The sequence below is a fragment of the Trachemys scripta genome, chromosome 1 (assembly GCF_013100865.1).
Source record: "Trachemys scripta elegans isolate TJP31775 chromosome 1, CAS_Tse_1.0, whole genome shotgun sequence".
Classification (NCBI taxonomy): domain Eukaryota; kingdom Metazoa; phylum Chordata; order Testudines; family Emydidae; genus Trachemys; species Trachemys scripta.
Genome location: NC_048298.1, coordinates 98,911,612 through 98,927,757, shown reverse-complemented (window position 1 = coordinate 98,927,757; position 16,146 = coordinate 98,911,612). Strand labels below are relative to the sequence as shown.

Here is a 16,146-nt window from a genome sequence, read left to right as displayed (position 1 = left end):
CATGGACGACCTCAGAGGTGAGGCAGGCACCCCCGAAGGCGAGACAACAAATGGAAGATAACAATGGGAAGCCTGACAATAACCATCAAATGATAACACCACTTAAAGTCTAATGATTACAGGATGACATTGCAAAATGCATGGACTCAAATGGGAATGTACAACTATAAAACTGGGGTGTTTTGCCATGGAACTCTGGGTTCAGTCCTGCAAAGCCTCAGAGCATCAGATCGCGACCGACAAGAGCCCAGCTCCTCACTCGTGCTCAATGTAACTGGCCATTAGATTGACTCAGGCTACAACAGACTGGTAACTATAAACATCAACTGGCAGGCAGGCAGGCAGGCGTGTGTGTCTAAAAAGCATATGCTAACTCTTGTATTTTCAATAAATGCAGTGTTTTTGCCTTCTCCTATAAAAGATCCCGTGTGCTTTGTATAGCATAACACTAATCCTACACTATCCTCAGACTCCCAGTACCTAGAAGACCAAAAAAAAAAAAAAAAAAAAAACCAAACCCGCAGTAAAGCATATAATGACACCAAAAAACCTAATCTGACATTTTTATTAGACTTCTGATTGAGGTTAAATGGACTGAGATATTTATTTCACAACTCCGCACGACCACCACCACTAATGTTTAACAGGTACTTCTGTTGGCAGAAACTGCCAACAGAAAAAGGAACTGAATGGGCACGGAGAATGAAGTACCCTCTCAACCTGTGCTGGTCTCTCTATTTCATGGTTGAAACACATTGATAAGGTAGGAGATTTTGCACGCATTTGTATCATACCCGCTTTGTGGAAGACAACAGTCTCTAAGGCCTGGTCTACACTACGGGTTTAGGTCGACTTTAGCAGCGTTAAACCGAATTAAGCCTGGACACGTCCACACAACGAGGCCCTTTCTTTCGACTTAAAGGGCCCTTTAAACCGGGTTTCTTTACACCACCTCCGACGAGGGGATTAGCGATAAAACCGGCCTTTGCGGGTCGGAATTGGGGTAGTGTGGACGGAATTCGATGTTATTGGCCTCCGGGAGCTATCCCACAGTGCTTCATTGTGACCGCTCTGGACAGCGCTCTCAACTCAGATGCACTGACCAGGTAGACAGGAAAAGACCCGCGAAGGTTTGAATTTCATTTCCTGTTTGCCCAGCGTGGAGAGCACAGGTGACCACGCAGAGCTCATCAGCACAGGTAACCGTCATGGAGTCCTCCCAGGATCGCAAAAGAGCTCCAGCATGGACCGAACGGGAGGTACGAGATCTGCTCGCCATATGGGGAGATGAAGCAGTGATAGCTGAACTCCGTAGCAGTAAAAGAAATGGAAAAGTATTAGAAAAGATCTCCAAGGCCATGAAGGACCGAGGCCATAACAGGGACACACAGCAGTGCTGTGTGAAAATTAAGGAGCTACGGCAAGCCTACCACAAAGCCAGAGAAGCAAACGGAAGGTCCGGGGCAGAGCCGCAAACTTGCCGCTACTACGCGGAGCTGCACGCGATCCTAGGGGGTGCAGCCACCACTACCCCAACCGTGTGCTATGACTCTCTCACTGGAGAAACACACAGGGAAGACGGTTCGGGGAACAAGGAAGATGACGATGGAGGTACTGTAGGTAGCTCACAGCAGCAAGGAAGCGGAGAAACCGGTTTCCCCAACAGCCAGGATATGTTTGTGACCCTGGACCTGGAACCAGTAACCCCCGAACTCACCCAAGACCCTCAGGGCACACAGGAGACCTCTGGTGAGTGTAACTTTGTAAATATTTGTAAACATTACAAAAAAAAAGCAAGCAAGTCTGTTAACGTGTATGGGGATGGAGCGGAAATCCTCCAGGGACATCTCCAGAAAGCTCTCCTGGTTGAAATGGGGTGATTTTATTAAGGGGGACATTCAGAGGCGCCCGTTCCTGCTCTTCTGACCAGAAATGTTCCCCGCTGTTAACCACGCGGTGGGGGGGAGGGGTGAAGTGATCATCCCAGAGAATCGTGTGTGTGTGTGTGTGGGGGTGGTTTACTTGTGTTTGTGCCGCATGTTAACCGGGAAACCGCAGCCCCCTCCTTTTACATTGAAACCCCATTTTAAATGGACAATCCAATTCATCCTTGATATAGGAAATGCGCTGCTGTTTGCAACCTTTCCCGCATGTTAAGAAGGTTAAAAAAGCCAAAACACTGTGGCCTACGATGGCTGCCTGCAAGCCGAAATATGCGACCTTGTAATGAAAGAGTGTACCCATTGTTCCCTAAAATGTGTCTTTTTTAACCACCTCTCCCTTCTCCTCCACCAGCTGCAAATGTTTCTCCTTCGCAGAGGCTCGTGAACATTAGAAAGAGAAAACGTAAGACGAGGGACGAGATGTTCACGGAGCTGCAGATGTCCGCCCAGGCTGATAGAGCACAGCAGAATGCGTGGAGGCAGTCAATGTCGGAGATGAGAAAAGCCCAATATGAACGAGAGGAGAGGTGGCGGGCTGAATCGCGGGAAGAACAGAGCAAGTGGCGGGCTGAAGACGATAGGTGGCGTCAGCTTGCAGACAGACGGCAAGAGGCAATGCTCCGTCTGCTGGAGCATCAAAGTGATATGCTCGAGCGTATGGTTGAGTTGCAGGAAAGGCAGCAGGAGCAGAGACCGCCGCTACAGCCCCTGTGTAACCAACAGCCCTCCTCCCCAAGTTCCATAGCCTCCTCACCCAGACGCCCAAGAACACGGTGGGGGGGCCTCCGTCCACCCAGTCACTCCACCCCAGATGATCGCCCAAGCATCAGAAGGCTGGCCTTCAATAAGAGTTAAAGTTTTAAAATGCAGTGTGTCCTTTTCCATCCCTCCTCCCCCACCCATCCCAGCTACCTTGGCAATTATCCCCCTACCTCTGTAAGGAACTAATAAAGAATGCATGAATGTGAAAAAACAATGACTATTGCCTCTGCAAGCGGGAGGGGAGGGTGGGGTGGGGTGGGGTGGTTGGTTGGTTTACAGGGAAGTAGAGTGAACCGGGTCGGGGGGGGGGGGGTTGCAGGGTTCATCAAGGAGAAACAAACAGAAGTTTCACACCGTAGCCTGGCCAGTCACAAAACTCGTTTTCAAAGCTTCTCTGATGCGCACCGCGCCCTGCTGTGCTCCTCTAACCGCCCTGGTGTCTGGCTGCGCGTAATCAGTGGCCAGGCGAGTTGCCTCAACCTCCCACCCCGCCATAAAGGTCTCCCCCTTACTCTCACAGATATTGTGGAGCGCACAGCAAGCAGCAATAACAATGGGGATATTCTTTTCGCTGAGGTCTGAGCGAGTCAGTAAGCTGCGCCAGCGCACTTTTAAACGTCCAAATGCACATTCCACCACCATTCGGCACTTGCTCAGCCTGTAGTTGAACAGGTCCTGACTACTGTCCAGGCTGCCTGTGTATGGCTTCATGAGCCATGGCATTAAGGGGTAGGCTGGGTCCCCAAGGATCACGATAGGCATTTCAACATCCCCAATGGTCACTTTCTGGTCCGGGAAAAAAGTCCCTTCCTCCAGCTTTCGAAACAGAGCAGAGTTCCTGAAGACGCGAGCATCATGTACCTTTCCCGGCCATCCCACGTTGATGTTGGTGAAACGTCCCTTGTGATCCACCAGGGCTTGCAGCAGCATTGAAAAGTACCCCTTGCGGTTTACGTAGTCGGTGGCTTGGTGCTCCGGTGACAAGATAGGGATATGGGTTCCGTCTATGGCCCCGCCACAGTTTGGGAATCCCATTTCAGCAAAAGCATCCACTATTGACTGCACGTTGCCCAGAGTCACTACCCTTGCTATCACCAGGTCTTTCATTGCCCTGGCAAATTGGATCACAGCAGCCCCCACCGTAGATTTGCCCACTCCAAATTGATTCCCGACTGACCGCTAGCTGTCTGGCGTTGCAAGCTTCCACAGGGCTATCGCCACTCGCTTCTCAACTGTGAGGGCTGCTCTCATCTTGGTATCCTGGCGTTTCAGGGCAGGGGAAAGCAAGTCACAAAGTTCCATGAAAGTGCCCTTACGCATGCGAAAGTTTTGCAGCCACTGGGAATCGTCCCATACCTGCAGCACGATGCGATCCCACCAGTCTGTGCTTGTTTCCCGGGCCCAGAATCGGCGTTCTACGGTATCAACCTGCCCCAGTGACACCATGATTTCCACATTGCTGGGGCCTGTGCCTTGTGAGAGGTCTATGTCCATGTCAATTTCCTCATCACTCTCGTCGCCGCGCTGCAATCGCCTCCTCGCCTGGTCCGGGTTTCGCCTTGGCATGTTCTGGCTCTGCATATACTCCAGGACAATGCGCGTGGTGTTCATAGTGCTCATAATTGCCGCGGTGATCTGAGCGGGCTCCATGATCCCAGTGCTAGCTATGGCGCCTGGTCAGAAAAAAGGCGCGAAAGTAGTATCTGATGGACCAGGAGAAGGAGGGAGGGCGGGAGGGAGGGAGGGCCGAGTGACGACATGGCGTACAGGTACAGGAACAGGGAGAAACACAAACAACTGTCACACAGAATGGTCCCCCCAAAGATTAAACTGGAAACCCTGGGCTTAGCAGGCCGTTGATTTCACGGAGGAAGGGGAAGCAAATGAACACAGAACAAATCTATTTTTTACATCTTAAGGTGGCAGCCGACGCTGCAGCATGAGTGACAGCCATACCAGTACGATGATGATGGGTACCAATCATAATATACCATCATCTGCCAAAAGGCAAGGGGCTGCTGCTGTGTAGCAATGCAGCCCCACGTCTGCCAGCCCCACGTCCGCCAGCACCCAGCATCGCCCTCGGCCTCTTCTGGGTGCTTAGCAGACAATATTGGGCAATTGGCAGAAAATAGTATATTATGACTGGTAACCGTCATCATCAAAACAGTAGCATGTCTGCCCAGGTGGCCATGATTGACAGCCATACCAGTATGACGATGACGGGTACCAGTCATAATATACCATCGCCTGGAAGGGGCTGGTGCAATGCAGCACTACGGCTGCCAGCCCCACGGCTATCACTCATGCTACACCGTCTACCGCCAAAAGGCAGTTAGCAGCTGCTGCTGTGTAGCAATGCAGTCCCACGTCTGCCGGCACCCAGAGGACATATGGTGACGGTGAGCTCAGCTGAGCTGAGCGGGCTCCATGCTTGCCGTGGTATGTTGTCTGCACAGGTAACCCAGGTAAAAAGGCGCGAATCTATTGTCTGCCGTTGCTGTGACGAGGGGGGAGGGGCCTGACGACATGTACCCAGAACCGCCCGCGACACTGTTTTGCATCATCCGGGCATTGGGATCTCAACCCAGAATTCAAAGAAAAGGCGCAAACCGCTTCTCGGCTCGAGCTGTGGCGCAAACGTAGTATCTGACGGCCTAGGGGAAGGAGGGAGGGGGGCCGAGTGACGACATGGCGTACAGGCACAGGGAATTAAAATAAAGAACGGTGGCTGTGCATCAGGGAGAGACACAAACAACTGTCACAGACTGGTCCCCCCCAAAGATTAAACTGAAAACCCTGGGTTTAGCAGGCCGTTGATTTGATGGAGGGAGGGGGAAGCAAATGAATACAGAGAAAATCTATTTTTTTACATCTTAAGACGACGGTGCAGCGTGACTGATAGCCCTCGGCATCTTTCTGGGTGCTTGGCAGCAAATACGGGGCGGTGTATGACGATGGTCTTCAGGCCTATTGCACGATCGGCTGCTCAGGGAAGACTCTGCTAACGTGTGATGACCCGACTTGTAATAGGCCGGCTAACAGTCATAATACACCATTTACTGCCAAAAGGCAAGCCCCACGGCTGCCAGCACCCAGATCGCCGATGAAGGCTACCAGTCTACTGCACCGTCTACCGCCAAAAGGCAGTTAGCAGCTGCTGCTGTGTAGCAATGCAGTCCCACGTCTGCCGGCACCAAGAGGACATATGGTGACGGTGAGCTCAGCTGTGCTGAGCGGGCTCCATGTTGTCTGCACAGGTAACCCAGATAAAAAGGCGCGAATCTATTGTCTGCCGTTGCTGTGACGGGGGAGGGAGGGGCCTGACGACATGTACCCAGAACCGCCCGCGACACTGTTTTGCATCATCCGGGCATTGGGATCTCAACCCAGAATTCCAAGGGGAGGCGGAGACTGCGGGAACTGTGGGATAGCTGTGGGATAGCTACCCATAGTGCAATGCTCCGGAAGTCGACGCTAGCCTCGTACTGTGGACGCGGTCTGCCGACTAGAGCACCTAGAGCATTTTATTGTGTGGACATACACAATCGGCTGTATACAACCGATTTCAATAAAACCGGCTTCTATAAATTCGAACTAATTTCGTAGTGTAGACATACCCTCAGACTATCAAATCATGTAAAATGTCCAAACTTCAAGACTTAATAAAAATGGGCTATTGGCTTAGTAAAATTAGAGGTTTCTCATACACAGGTGAAGAAATCTGCACTAGTCCACTTACTCAGCCTAAACCTTAAGTGGGCAGTGGACTAATTCTTTCAAAACCAACTAATATGCATGGTCAACTGGCACTGAAAGATGCAAAAAACCGAGCAATACTATACTAGTATATGTTTATCCATGTGAAGACTGATGCAAAGTGATGCAATATGAACATACCTCTTCACAAACAGTAGAAAAGCGGTTAAGGAACTGCACTGTGTGAACCACAAACTGGTTTAGAAATGCCACAGTTCTTTTCTGCTGAATAGCTGGAACCTGTAACAAGATGAAATTCAATGAAGACAAGTGCAAAGTACTTCACTTTGTAAAGAAAAATTAAATGCAAAACTACAAAGTGGGAAATAACTGGGTAGGTGGTAGTACTGCTGAAAGATGTGCAGGTTATAGTGGATCGCAAACTGTATAAGTCAACAAGGTGATGCAGCCATGAAAAAGCTAACAACATTAACAGGAGTGTTGTATGGAAGGGTACGTCTATACTTACCTCCGGGTTTGGCGGTAAGCAATCGATCTTCTGGGATCGATTTATTGTGTCTTGTCTAGACGCAATAAATCGATCCCGGAAGTGCTCGCCATCGACACCGGTACTTCTGCTCCGTGAGAGGAGTACGGGGAGTCGACGGGGGAGCCTGCCTGCCGTGTGTGGACCTGCAGTAAGTACCTTGTAGTTCGAACTAAGATACTTTGACTTCAGCTACGTTATTCACATAGCTGAAATTGCGTATCTTAGTTCGAACTGGGGGGTTAGTGTGGACCAGCCCGAAGACCCAGGAGGTATGTGTCCCACTCTACTTGGCACTGGGAACACACACTCAACTTGAGTACTGTGTCCAATTATGGGTATCACGCTTTAGGGGATGTGGACAAATTGGAGAGAGTCCAGAGGAGAGGACCAAAAGTGATAAAAGGTTTAGAAAACCTGACCTATGAGGAAAGATTAAAAAAATGGGACATGTTGAGTCTTGAGAAAAGAAGAGCAAGAGGGGACCTGATAACATATTTGAAGACTGTTAAGGGCTGTTATAAACAGAACTGATCAATTGCTCGCTGTGTACACTGAAGACAGGACAAAAAGTCATGGGCTTAATCTGCAGCAAGGAAGATTTAGATTAGGGCTTCTCAAACTGTGGGTCAGGACCCCAAAGTGGGCCAAGGCTGGTGTTAGACTTGCTGGGACCTAGAGGCGAGGCTGAATCCGAAGCCCCACCGCCCGGGGCTTCATCCGAAGCCCGAGCCCCACCATCACCCCCACCAATCCCTGGGAAGGAGGCTAAGGAAGGGGGCTAAGCCCAGGGCAGAAGCTCTTGGGCTTCACCTTTGCCCGCCCCCTGACACCCCGCCTGGGCTCAGGCTTCAGTCCCACCCCCTGGGATCATACAGTAATTTTTGTTGTCAGAAGGGAGTCATGCTGAAATGAAGTTTGAGAACTACTAGATTAGACATTAGGAAAAACTTTCTAACTATAAGGGTAGTTAAACTAAGAAACAGGCTTCCAAGGGAGGTTGTGGAATCCCCATCATAACAGGTTTTTAAAAACAAGTTAGACAAACACTTGTCAGGGATGGTCTAGGTTTACTTGATCCTGTTTCAGTGCAGGGCACTAGACTTGAGGACTTTGAAGTCCCTTCGAGCCCTACATTTCTATGATTCCACACTCAACAGATCAGCCAATATTCTCATAACTCTTAGCATTAGAGAAAGCAAAGTGTTTAGATTTGAGATGGTATCCAGCATTAGCTTTAGCTCCAATAGCATGACATGGCAACCATTATGGTCTTGTTATACACTAACTAGAGGCGGGAAAAGAGGTATGAAGATAATTGGAATGATGTGATTTTAATAGCCTGTATTTCACAAACAGAGCAAGAAATGAATGCTATGTACATCACTAGAAACACATTCCCAGCTTCTGAATGGGGTTGTATAGAATCTACTTTATAGCCCTGATGACTCAACACATAAGATTTTTTGAATGGCCACTGATTTCTCACCCATGTGTTCTCTTGGATCCAGGACCCAAAATAGAAAGCCTTAAGATATTGTAACCCTGTGGACAGTATTTTTATAGTGAGATAAGCTGCCTCACCTGTATGTGACTCAGCAGCTGGGCTTAAATTGCTCTTAAAAAAAACATTGAGTATTTGTAATGGAATAGTTTTGTCATAAACAAATGAAAAGGTTTACAAAGTTTGTTTAGCCACATTATTAATGGTCATTATCTTTCACAAGAACAAGAATCTTTTTCTTTTTAGATACCACACAGAAATACATCAGGTACCAAAGTGAAGAAGCAGAGAGAACAGAAATGGCCTAATACTGTTAGTTGGGGAGGAACTGCTTCAGCTCACTGATTTTAGCTGGGAATGACACAGGACACTGTGAAGTTGTGCTCCCCAGATAGTTTGCTACTATAGTTATTTGCCACAGAGTTTAATGACCAAAATGCAAACCAATACAGGAGATTTCCATCAGGAAATACATAGTTTGAGGTCAATATTACTTCACTGGCATGGCACACTACAAACCTGCTGAAGTATAATATGCAGAAGAGTCATGCCTGCATCCTGCACAGAAGTGCAACCACAATTCCCTAACGTTTCCCCCGTGTAAGGATTTCAAAGACTTTCACCTCACATACATCTCAGAGCCGGGGGGGGGGGGGGGGGAGTCATAGAGAAAACACCAGCGACTCGCTCGAGGTGACTCTCAGGCGCCTGCTTTGCAATTGAGGCTCAGCTCCCCCCTCCCGCAAGGGAACCCCCCCCCCCCCCGGAGCGGGGAGTGAGAGAAGAGAATCACCATCGATCCGTCAAACTCAGCCCCTCCCGCGGAGCGCTCTGCTGGCGGGCGGGGTAGGGGGCTCCCTAGCGAGGATCACACGCGAGGCAGAGGGGAGCAGGCCCCAGGGGAAGGGGCTTCCCCCAACTCCCAGCCCCCGCGCCGGGGAAGCTGAGGTGAAGGCAGCAACTGCCCCCCATACAGGGGAGGGGGGAGGCCATACCTTGGTCAGGTCGATGCCAGAGCCCACAAGGGGCAACCCATCCTCATCCATCCCCAGCGGCCAGAGTCAGCGGTCCGAGGGGGAAACAGCTGAACGAAACCACTTCCCCCCACCAGACCCCAGCCCGGAAGTCTCCGGCATTCCGTACCGTGGTTGACCTCTACCCCCGGATACAAAACTCGCTCTGCAAGGCACGCCCGGACGCCCCTAGAGTGGGGACCGATGCTCCAGCGCATGCGCATAGGGAAGTGGAGAACGCGGAAGAACCTCGGTCGCCCCACTGCATCATGGGAGTTGTAGTTCGACGGGGCCCTGGCGAGGCGGGAGCGGCTGTTCCAAGACAGCGCCCTGCGGGGCGGCTCTGACGCTAGGATGGGCTTTTCTCCCCGTTCTCGGCCAGAGTCTAGAGGCGACGGGCTCGCCTCCGAGTGCATGCCCCTCCCACCCTCTCTGGCCTTCGCCTGGGCCGCTCCCACGCCCTTGCCTGCCTGCAGAAGTTGTGGGTAACACCCACCGTCACCCCTTCCAATTTTATTCCAGTTCCATTTTGTAGCAAAACGAGCCTTCTCCAACACCACCAGACTAGCTGTCACAGGGGGTGATAACCTAGGGTGACCAGGTGTCCGGTTTTTGACCCGAACACCCGGTCGAAAAGGGATCCTGGCGCTTCCGGTCAGCATCACCGACTGGGCCGTTAAAAGTCCAGTCGGCAGTGCTGTGGCGCTAAGGCAGGCTAATCCCTACCTGTCCTGGCTCCATGCTGTGCCCTGGAAGTGGCCAGCAGGTCTAGGTAGCTAGTGGCCTGGGGACGAGGGGCGCACAGGACTCCATGCGCTGCCCCTGCCCTAAGCACCATCTGATTGTTAACTGCAAGGGAAAAGTGTCATACTATAGCTACCAAGATGCTCACCAATGACTTTGCCCGATCTGCTCACGAGCGTGCATGTCACCCTTCGGACTTCGGAGTCACTCCAGAATCCACAAAAAGAGAGAGCATGAAAACGTCATTGTCAAACCAATGGACTACACACACACACTTTTCAAGACACATACTGGGTTTCTTCAGCATTTCTTCGAAATCTTGGACTGATAACAAATATATGACACTTCCACAACCGAGCAAAGCCGTTCTGATGCTTATTATTAATTATCCTGACTGAATAATAACTTTTTAAAAACCACAACAACATTAACTTTCAGAGCATAAACCAAATAAAATCCCACAGTCCTTCACAGAGCTATAACTCCAGCTACTTAACTACCACACAAGTACAAGGGACTGAGTTATTCTGCACAGTAGGCTTTTTTAAGTGAAGTGGGGTGGGGGAAAGGTTGCTGACCCCTGTTGTAGACTACTGATTAATTTTCCCCCCCATAGAGCTTCTAAATAACTGGAGCAAAGAGGGTTCTGTGACTTTGTGCAGTCTATACGGTTTTATAAAAATATGATAATTAGTGAATATAATGTAACTTGGATATGCTTCATGCAAAAGGACTCTTGTAAGGAATCATTACAAAGTTTATAATCTACTGAGTGTGGTCATCCTATTTGTATAAATGTACCACTTTTGTATCTGAAGCTAGAAATATGAAATATAACTCTGAGGGCCTATTGTAATTATGCAAAGTGTGGGCCATTAATGGTGGCTTGTAATCTTGATGACGCCCATTAACCAGGACCATTGTCTGCAGATGGCTGTGTTTTACCTGTGAGTCTTCCTGTATGTGTGTGTGCTGGCAAGTGGGTAATGAAGTCGTGCAGTGACATGTAATCATGTCACCTGAACTGGAATCCATCTTTAACCTGGTGCTTTTCCAGTGTGGGGGGGTGAGGGGGGGAGAAGGGGGGAACCCAGAGGGACAAAGAGTTCCCGCCTTATGCAAAAGATATATAAAGGGGAGGAACAGAACAAAGGGGAGGAGAGAGGAGCCATCGTGAAGAATCCCCTAGCCACCACCTGAGCTGAAACAAGAGCTGTACCAGGGGAAAGAATTGTGCCCAGGCCTGGAAGGTGTCCAGTCTGAGGAAAAAACTAAGTAAAGCATCTCTGAGGGTGAGATTATCTGTATTCAGTTTGATTAGACACAGATTTGCGTACTTTATTTTATTTTGCTTGGTGACTTACTTTGTTCTGTCTATTACTACTTGGAACCACTTAAATCCTACTTTCTGTATTTAATACAATCCCTTTTTACTTATTAATTAACTCAGAGTATGTATTAATACCTGGGGAAGCAAACAACTGTGCATCTCTCTCTATCAGTGTTATAGAGGGCGAACAATTTATGAGTTTACCCTGCGTAAGCTTTATACAGGGTAAAACGGATTCATTTGGGTTTAGACCCCATTAGGAGTTGGGCATCTGAGTGCTAAAGACAAGCACACTTCTGTGAGCTGTTTTCAGGTAAACCTGCAGCTTTGGGGCAAGTAATTCAGACCCTGGGTCTGTGTTGGAGCAGACGGGAGGGTCTGGCTCACCAAGACAGGGTGCTGGGGTCCTGAGCTGGCTGGGAAAGCAGGGGCAGAAGTAGTCTTGGCACATCAGGTGGCAGCTCCCAAGGGGGTTTCTGTGATCCAACCCGTCACAGGTTCAGGTTAGGTTCTGAAAAGCAGTGACTTTGTAAAGGATTTAGATACCCAGCTGAACATGAGCTCCTAGTGTGACGCTGTGGCTAACACAATCCTTTGATATTTGAACAAGGAAGTATTGAGATGTAGAGAAGAGGCATTACCTCTATGTATGGTATTGGTGAGACCATTACTGGAAAATTCCATCTAATTTTGATGACTACATAAGGATATTGAAAAATTGAAAAGGGTTCAGAAAAGAGCAATAAGAATGATTTGAAGTCTGAAAAACCTGCCTTACAATAAGAGACTTAAGAAGCTCAATCTGTTTAGCTTATCCAAAGGATGGCTAAGGATTGACTTAATCTTGGTGAACAGTACTAGGGTTACCATATTTCAGCAAGCAAAAAAGAGGACAGGAGGAGCCCCGCCCCTGTCCTGCCCTAGCCCCACCCCTGCCCCACCCACTTCCCACCCCCCTCAGAACTCCCAACCCTCCCCCCCGCTCCTTGTCCCCTGACTGCCGTCTCCTGGGACCCCTGCCCCTAACTGCCCCCCAGGACTCCACCCCCTACCTAAGCCTCCCTGTTAATTATCCCCTAACTGCCCCCTCCTAAGACCCCCCCCAAATGCCCCCCAGGACCCTACCCCCTACCTGTACCCTGACTGCCCAAAACCTTATCCACACCCCCAGAAACCCCCCCCCGAACTCCCGACCCCCCCGTCTCTTGACTGCCCCCTCCAGAACCTCCCTGCCCCTTCTCCGACCCCCTGCCCCCCTTGTTGTTGGCCTTTCTTCACCTAACGTCTTGGTGAACTTGCTCAGGAACTGCCTGAGCCGCTGGGCAGCAGTGGGGGAGGAGCTCCAGACTGCCGGAGCCAATCTGCAAGGCAGGGAGTGAGTGAGTGAGTGAGTGAGCTCTGCTGCAGGGGGAGGAGGGACTCCCTCTCGCTGTCGGAGCCCCATGTAAGTGGCACCATCCGGCTGCCCTGTTAGCCGCGCATGCTCTGCATGGGGGGAGGGGGGGAAAGTCCGGACATTAACAAATTCCCCCCGGACGCTATTTTTAGTTAAAAAATCTGGACATGTCCGGGGGAATCCGGACGAATGGTAACCCTAACCAGTACCTACCTGGGTAAGAGATTTATGATAGTGGATGGCTTTTTAATCTAGCAAAATCACACTGAGATCCAATGGAAGCTAAAGATAGACAAATTCAAATGAAATAAGGAACACCACCATTAAACAGTGGCACTAAGTAACCCTTGGAACAATTTACCTAAGAATGCAGTAGATCTTCCATCACTTGACGTCTTTAAATTAGGATTGGATGGCTCTTTAAAAGATGTGTTCTAGCTCACTGTTTCTCAACTGGTGGGCTATTACCCCCATAGGACTCAAGAAAGACACTGAGGGAGATCACAAGGTGCTCAAAATTTTAATACAATCTAAAGCAAAGAAAATCTCACTCCCCCACTTCTTATACTCTCTTGCCCTCTTACACCAAGTATTCTGTGTCAATCTGTCGAAATCTGCACAAAAATAAATTATATAGGCTTATTATGGTTATCATTGGTACATTTTTACTCTTACTTTTATAGTAAATGTAAGGAGGTCACAACAATGTTTAACATCAAATAAGGGATTGACACCCTGAAAGGCTTGAGAAACACTGGTGTAGCTCAAGCAGAAGTTATGGGTTTCATGCAGAAATTTCGGGGTGAAATTCTATGGCCTCTTTTGTACAGGAGGTCAGACTAGATTATCATAATGACCCATTCTGGCCTCAAAAATCTATGAATTTGTGCTGTTGAATTCCTGGTGAAAAATCTTGGAAAAATAAAATTCTCCAGTCCTGATATTTAATTATGTCCATTTTCCAATCAGTCCACAGCACTGTCTATATTAGTCTTTGAGGTTGCAGAAGTGAACTGTTACATCTCTCATATTCTGGGAACTGTCCTGCCAAGGACAAAGTATGTGATGAGCTTGTTTTAATTTTATTTTTTCCAAATAAATTTAAATTTTCAGGGTTCTACATTTCATCAGGCTAAATTAGGCCTTTGTCTTCCATATCTTTTAGTTGTGGGATAAGGCATTTTTTTCTCTATTGCTTAAATCTTTGAATTGGTCCTGTAATTTCATCACAGTCTATTCCAGTTGTATAGTGCTGTGGGCACTGATCCAGGTCTTAATTTATGTGCCAGATAGTTGCTTTCTAACTTACTGGATAGATCAAGATTCCCCCTCCCCCATTTTTTGAATTACACCTCATTTAATTTTCTAAGCTAGAAAAATTGGTATCTAAAATAGCTGAAATTAGCAGATATCATCCATCAGACTTTATACCAGCATGGCACAAAGAGCTGTGTGTCCTTCATATTTTCTTCTTCAACTTCTACAATGATCTGCTATTAATTTTTTCCCCTCCACTTTTCACATTCACTTCACTAACTCCAGGCCAGAAATTCTGCAGAGACATTCTGAAAGAAATATTATCTGCCCAGTTTTTACAAACAGGAAGAATGTATAGCTTATAAAATGAGGTTTAAATCAGGTCCAGTGGGTGATCTCTGAGCCCTCATGTCCTTCCTCAAACTGTGAAAAACATGACCTATGCCCTCCCACTAATTTTTATTAGTAATGCTTCCCCAGTGTATTTGTCCAATATACTATTATAACCTCAGTTTATTAATCAAATTCCTTAATTACCCAAGCATATATTCTGTCTGGCCCTGGAAACTTGTGTACTATACATTAAGTTTAAGATTGCCTGAATATACTAAACTAATTGTTTTGTGGTCACTGATTCCAAGCTTTCCTACCCCTTTTATAGCTATTAACAAGAGAGAGGGGGAGAGAGAGACAAAAGCAAAGACAAAATATGTCTTTCAGCTGAGGTTTGAAAAGATGTGGAGCATCAGTAGAATGGAGAAATAAAGCAAGAGGCTGAAGGGAATAAAGTTTTCAGACGACCAGTGGCAAGATAGCATTAAGTGGCAGAGAGAAGGCAGGTGCTAAGTGAAAAGATAAACTAAGAAAGCAAATAGAGTTATTTCAGTTTTATTTATTTTGGACCTCAGAGCCCCTCTTGCTTTCTTTGAACAGTTACACATCTCTTCTGAGCAATTATCATACATTTTTAGGGAGCCTCTACATTCTCCCTACCTTGGTCCTTCCCATGTGAAATAGGAAAGGTTTCTGAGGTGAACATAATATCTATTTCAGAGTGGTAGCCGTGTTAGTCTGCATCAGCAAAAAGAACGAGGAGTACTTGTGGCACCTTAGAGACTAACAAATTTACCAGCAACCACACACCACACAACAAAAACACGAACCCAGGAACCTATCCTTGCAATAAAGCCCGTTGCCAACTCTGTCCACATATCTATTCAAGGGACACCATCATAGGACCTAATAATATCAGCCACACCATCAGAGGCTCGTTCACCTGCACATCTACCAATGTGATATATGCCATCATGTGCCAGCAATGCCCCTCTGCCATGTACATTGGCCAAACCGGACAGTCTCTACACAAAAGAATAAATGGACACAAATCAGACATCAAGAATTATAACATTCAAAAACCAGTCGGAAAACACTTCAACCTCCCTGGTCACTCAATTACAGATCTCAAAGTCGCAATACTCCAACAAAAAACTTCAAAAACAGACTCCAATGAGAAACTGCTGAATTGGAATTAATTTGCAAACTGGACACCATTAAATTAGGCTTGAATAAAGACTGGGAATGGATGGGTAATTACACAAACTAAAACTATTTTCCCATGCTAATTTCCCCCCCTCCCCCTACTGTTACTTACACTTCTTGTCAACTGTTGGAAATGGGCCATCCTGATCATCACTACAGAAGTTTTTTTTCTCCTGCTGATAATAGCCCACTTTAATTGATTAATCTCATTATAGGTGGTATGGCAACACCCATTTTTTCATGTTCTCTGTGTATATATATATTCCAACTGTATTTTCCACTGCATGCATCCAATGAAGTGGGTTTTAGCCCACAAAGCTTATGCCCAAATAAATTTGTTAGTCTCTAAGGTGCCATAATATCTATTGTGGCTGAAAATGTTTGTGTGTTGCATAGCAAATTTATGCCTCCC

The 16,146-nt window shown here is 47.7% G+C and overlaps 1 protein-coding gene across 2 annotated transcripts in view; it reads right to left on the bottom strand.

Annotated features, from left to right (window-relative positions):
• WASHC3 (WASH complex subunit 3) overlaps positions 1–9,620 on the bottom strand; it is a 38,702-nt gene extending 29,082 nt beyond the window's left edge. The window contains exons 1-2 of one of the 2 annotated variants that reach the window (XM_034778827.1): positions 9,451–9,620; positions 6,606–6,704 (exon numbers count right to left, since the gene is read on the bottom strand). In XM_034778827.1, coding sequence (XP_034634718.1) covers positions 6,606–6,704; positions 9,451–9,501 — 150 coding nt within the window. In that variant the 5' untranslated portion in view covers positions 9,502–9,620. The remainder of the gene's footprint in view (positions 1–6,605; positions 6,705–9,450) is intronic. The other variant, XM_034778817.1, reaches the window with a different exon arrangement.
• Between the last annotated feature and the right edge of the window lie 6,526 nt (positions 9,621–16,146).